We start from the raw sequence: 6,000 nt of genomic DNA, 5'->3' as shown, positions 1-6,000 counted from the left end.
TGTGGGGTCCGCCTTAAAAATCCATATTAAACTCCTTTCTATGATGGAGGGTGGGGGGGGCATATAATTTTTTTTGTGTGTATAAAAATACATATCAGGCCCTGGCCCAGTGGATGTGGGGGTCTGGGCAGGGGGGACTTATCAGGTATCCACCTTTCCCTATGTGAATGAGTAAGAAGTACCCCTGTTTACTTATTCACTAAAATAATTTACAAAGTGAACACAAACGCTGTTGAAAATTTATTTTTAGAAAATAAAAAGTCCCATGATGTAAATCAAAGCATCCAATGAACCACTGACACAAATACAATGATCCACACATGATGATCCTCTCCAACCAGACTCTCACCTCAACTGACAGCTCCCCAGCACTGCTGGAATGCAAAAAGTGTCAGTAAAGCTGGGCGATGTCATTGACTTAATATGGTCATGACCATATTTGATTAATGATGTGGGCCGTGATGGCCACAGGCTTATTTATAATGTGAAACAAGCCAACAGGCAACTAGCCAGAAGCTTCATTTAGTGAATGACCTCCAGCTTCAGCAGTTCGAGATTTGGGAAGGTGAACTGGCCAAAAATGGACATTCAGTTCACCCATTTCATGCACTGTGAAGAGTTTAGGTTTAGGTCCTACTTATAATTATGGTTAATACAAACCGGAAGCTCATCCTTAATGCCAACAAGTGTATACATTTCTCAGTAGCAAAGAGGTTGTTTTATTATTGTTTTGATTATTTTGCATAGTTGTTGGCACATCTAAGGAGGTATGGAGTTTGTGATATGTACTAGCCAGCTTTAGTCACATACCCATTGGCACCAACACCAGTGTGAGACTTATTCAGGATTCCAGACATACAATATTAAAAGAAAATTACTTTTTCTTAATGCACAATTGAAATAAATATTTTTTAGTTTTGTCATCAGCGGCTTGTGAGCCGCTGATGACAGCTATTAATTTAAAGGGGACAGTCTGCTGAACAGTTCTACTATAAGCTGATGGTCGCTAAAGCGACCATCAGCTTATAGTAGAACTGTAAATGCCAGGTCCGTACGACGTACTGAGCTGGCCAGCTGGAAGCACTTTTGTAGCTCCGTACGACGTACGTCCTTGGCAGCGAAAGGGTTAATATAGGCATACAGTAAATATAAATGCCCAACAGAAAATTTTAGATTTGTCCGTGATTTTAGATGGCCTCCTGCTGCCCATATACACCTTCTTATTTTTATTCAAAATATGAATATTTATAAGCTTGTAAACCAATTTTAAGTTACTTTTCCATAAAGTCTTTATTTTAGAAATAAACATTTAAATGTTGCTTCCAGGATACCATAGGTTGATTTACAAAAGGCAAATGGGCAGTTCACTTTACAAGGAAATTTTAATTTCGCAAGGGCATTTTCCCTTAGCTTAGCGAATGAGGTGAAGCTCTTCTGACTTCCATCATCCAATCAAGTTCAAGCAAATATACTGGTTTTTCTTAAATTTTACTTGCATGTAATTGGGTAATCTTTGCAAAGCTATTTTTCACCACATTCACTAGGCTAAAGGAAAATCCCCTCATAAGGTACACAACTTATTTGCCTTTAGTAAATCAACCCCTATGTTTTCAAGCATTGAGAACATTCTTATAAAAGAACCCAGCAGTAGCTACTTACTTGAATGCATTCAAAAGAAGGGGGCCTACAGTATCTCCCCTTCATCTCATTCAGCTGTGTGTTCTTAAAGTGTCACTAAACTTAGGAATTACATCTTAAAAATGCATTCAAGTATCTTAACTTTTAACAAAAATGTATCCTATTTGTGCATCACTCAGCTGTAGATCCTCAAATCATCTCTGAATTGGTGCTGATAATGTTTTTCCCTCTGGAGGGTGGCTAAATTTGTTCCCCATGGTCTCTGTGTGTGTTGTAAAGTAGTCACCACTCCAAGCTCACTCCTGTGATGGACAACAATCTGATGTTTAGTTTAGTATTGTGTACTTAGATTGTAGTCCATCACCGGAGCAAGCTTGGCATGGTGGCTACATTACAACACACACAGGGACCATGAGGAACAAAAGTAGCCACCCTCCAGAAGGAAGGACATTGTCAGCACCAATTTACAGATGATTTGAAGATCTAAAGAGTGATACATAAATAAGCTGCATTATTGTTAGTAGTTAATTAGTACTTTGTACTTAGTACTTGAATGCATTTTTACGATTCAACTCCTGAGTTTAGTGTCACTTTAATAGAGAAGAATTGCGAAATTTCAAATTACACTAATTTATTTGCATAGAGTTGCAGAACACTTGTAGTCATATACATTGTAAATACCACACATTCCTTATAAATAAAGATATGGAGAATATACATTAACATGAAATACAAGATAAAGACCAGCACTATGTAGGCATAACTAACACACTGTTTCCTGAATATATTGCAAAATTAACTTATCTAAAGCTTAATATTGATCAGAGGACTGGAAATACTGTTACCCTTAGTCTGCCAGGTTGGTATATCACAATATTACACAAAAAAGGATTCTAGACGGATTTGCTTTCTCTTGTTTTCTGAGCCCTGCGTACTTGCATTGACCTAAGTAGATGTACACCAGCTGGCCATGTCCATCACTGAAGCCAAGTCACAGAATTCCTGAATATACTTAGATCCGGCAGGGCCTGTTGTACAAACAGTCATTAGTTTGCAGGACTTGAGCAAACCAGGGCTTAAAATGAAGCAAGCTTGGAATTTTTCCTGAAGAAGTCAGCTTTTTTTGTGAATTAATCATGAAAGATTTACCACACATTCCACTTTTCTCTATCTTCACGGTGGCTGCTTTTGGCTTTGCGGAGAGACTCCCCAAAGGTTTGTTTCAACTGCTTCATCTTGTCGTTTGGTCATGGCTATGCATTTTCACTGCTGTGAAACAGTGTGAACATTTTAAACATATAACCATTGTATGTTTTCAGGCGAAAGTCAATAAGCTTAATACACTCGTGATATTTATTTTGTATGTAAACTATAATTATACTGCTAAAATGACATGTTATATTTACTTATGTTATAATAACTTAGAGATATATTTTAATTATTTTTCAGTTTGTTTATGCACTGATTAGAACTAGTTTATTTCATTTTCTTCAAGTTTTGCTTTTATCCTAGAAAAATGATCAATGTTAACAGTTTTGCTATCTCATTGATTATTGTTTCTCACATTTGTACATTTTTCTGTGCAAACTATTGGCGCTATATAAATCCTGTATAATAATAATAATAATAATACATAGCTAAGCTACGTACATGGATGTTGAATATTTGTGTGCTGAAAGAAAGCGTTAGTCCTTTGTAAATGAATTGTGCAATTATGTCAAGCTTTAAGATTGATCATATTTACAATTACAATTATTCATTTAGCTCCAACATATTCAGCAGCGCTGTACAATCGTTTAGACAAGACAAGTAAGAAACACTGACAAGCATCATTGACATACAGAAACAGTAGGTGAGGAGGACCCTGCCCAAACGAGCTTACAATACATGGCCAAATACATCCTGATGGGATGGAACCAGACAAAATATTGTTAGCGGTGATTTGTAGGAGTAGTGGATAACAAATATAGGGTTGCTTGGGTCATTCCATATATGTTTTAATACAACCAAATCATAATATAAATTAACACCAGCAGGTATTATGTTTTGGTGGGATTGAGGTACATATTTCAAGCTAACATTAATGTAAAATCTGCCTATGTATGGCCAACCCTATTTTAGGGTTGTACATTTCCCTCAAAAGTTATATAAAAGCTCATTTAGATTTTACCCCGTCACTTCTTTTATAAACCATAGTTTCACTGGTTTGTGTTTACCATTTTCGGATTGTAAAAGTTATACTCCAGAAAGAGATTCCTTTGATTAAAATGTGCAAGGATCTTTTTATTCATTAGTGTAAGGAGAAATCAGAGATTTTCCTCTGTCCAAATGATTGGCATGCAACTGTGAAAAAAAAGAGTTACCTAGAAATGTTTGGTAGATTTTTAAAGACACAAAATGCTGAGTCTTCTTTATCAATTTGTCTTTTAACATTTGTAACTGAAGACTGTATGTGGTCAATTCTGAGTGATTTTTGTTAGAACATGATTCAGATAATTTTTTAAAATACTAATTTCATATTTAAAATGTATAGTATATAGCACAGCGTAAAACCAAGACATTGAGTTGCTTTGTTTGTAAAGTGGACCTATCATTGTAAATGTAAAAAAAATCCCATTGTTGTATTACACACTGCTACAGAAATGTCACTAAATTTAAAAAAAGCGCACAAGTAAGCAAACATTTACCTGAACCCTGAAATATAGCACTTTCTGGTTGTTCTGACTATTGTTTAGCCACTGTGTACAAATGTAAAGGGTAAAGGTAAGGGTAAGGGTAAGATAAAGGTTTACCAGGGACTTGAATTTTCCCTTTTTAGTTGCTTTAAAATCTGTTTTTTTGTCATTGTCCCTAGACTATCAAGACTAAGGCCTACCAAAAATTTGTAAGTCATTTAACTGGGTTTGGAGAGATTGCAAAGCAGTTCATGACTCAGTCCCCAGGGCCTCTATAGAGCTTAAAGATCCCCAGTTCAAAGAGGAAATTATTTTGATAAATTCCGGCCAGAACTGATAATTAATGATGAAATACAAGCACTGATTTATACTACGTATGGCATTAAGGAGGTACTAGATAAACTTTACTCTTGTCTTCAGTCCTTCAGTACTCACTTTCTCTGACATTGCAGCAATATTGGGGATGTAGTTTTGCAGATAATTATGCCATAGGAACTCCTCATTCTTGCTTTTAGAGGATGCTGAAAATAATTGTAGAGCACGTGTATGGTAGTTACAACTGGCAATATGTAGGGTGCTAAGAAAACAGATACATAACTTGGAAGTAGAATTATAAGGAAGAGCCTTACTTGGAAGACACGTATATTAACTTTTTTTTTTTCTTCAAAACAATCTTCCTTTTATTTTCAATCAAAAATATTACAGATATTAACAGTCATTTGTACACATTGTGTGGCACAGTAAGACATTTACCAGCATTTAATTTCTTGCGATCACATAACACTACAATCTATGACATGCATGCAGGGCGTATATTTGTTTTCTTTTTTTTATAGGTCATATGGCAACCACAGTCCTTGAGTTATGAAGCTGTTCAAATAGCACTGGAGGTATATTTGAATGGAGATAGAAATGTATCTTTTTCCTCTTGCGTAAAGGCTATATTAATGTATGGTAGCCACCTGTCATAGAAGGAAGCTGTTTTCTTATCATCTGTCAGTAGTATTTCTGCGTCCAGTTTCTCTAAGAATTCTTGCCCTTTTCCCCTGCCAAATGAAGGCGGAGAGATTTTTATTAAGGGAAGTGACATCCTTATGTTTCAGGAGAAGGGGTAGTGTTTGCATCGGGTAAAGTAGCCTAGCAAAGGATACCATTTTGATTAGATGTATTCTGCCAAAGAGCGAGAGGGGGAGGTCCCGCCATGCCACCAACTCCTTTCTGATCTTATCAAAGAGAGGGGGATAGTTGAGAGTATAAAGTGAGGATGGAGTGGTGCCTATGTGTAGGCCAAGGTATACAATGGAGCCCTTGGCGATGTTGAATATATGAGAGTGACCTAACGTGGTCGACGCTCGAGAGGTCAACGGTAGTATGGTTGATTTGGATGCATTTATGGTCAGGCCCGAGAATTTTTGGTATGTTAGGAACGTGGCTTGAATAAAGTGTATGTCATTGGACGGATCATTGGAGAATAATATGATGTCGTCAGCAAACAGCATTAATTTAAGTCGCGTTTTCTGGAAGGGGATCCCGTGGATGTCTGGAGTGCCCTGAAAGTACAATGACAACGGTTCCAATGCCAGGTTGAACAGCAACTGAGACAGCGGACATCCCTATCTGGTTCCCCTTAGTAAGGGAAAGCGATTAGAAATGTTTCCAGGTGTACAAATGCGTGCACATGGTGAGG

At 36.9% G+C, this 6,000-nt stretch overlaps 1 protein-coding gene across 1 annotated transcript in view; it reads left to right on the top strand.

The window, feature by feature from the left end:
- The first annotated feature begins 2,737 nt into the window (after window positions 1-2,737).
- MUSK (muscle associated receptor tyrosine kinase) overlaps window positions 2,738-6,000 on the top strand; it is a 144,451-nt gene continuing 141,188 nt past the window's right edge. The window contains exon 1 of the mRNA XM_018557220.1: window positions 2,738-2,853. Within this exon, the coding sequence (XP_018412722.1) occupies window positions 2,775-2,853 (79 nt within the window). The 5' untranslated portion in view covers window positions 2,738-2,774. The remainder of the gene's footprint in view (window positions 2,854-6,000) is intronic.

The sequence above is a fragment of the Nanorana parkeri genome, unplaced genomic scaffold (assembly GCF_000935625.1).
Source record: "Nanorana parkeri isolate BGI_ZX_2015 unplaced genomic scaffold, ASM93562v1 scaffold274, whole genome shotgun sequence".
NCBI lineage: Eukaryota > Metazoa > Chordata > Amphibia > Anura > Dicroglossidae > Nanorana > Nanorana parkeri.
Note: the sequence above shows the minus strand (reverse complement) of the source record. Positions and strands in the feature narration are given on the sequence as shown.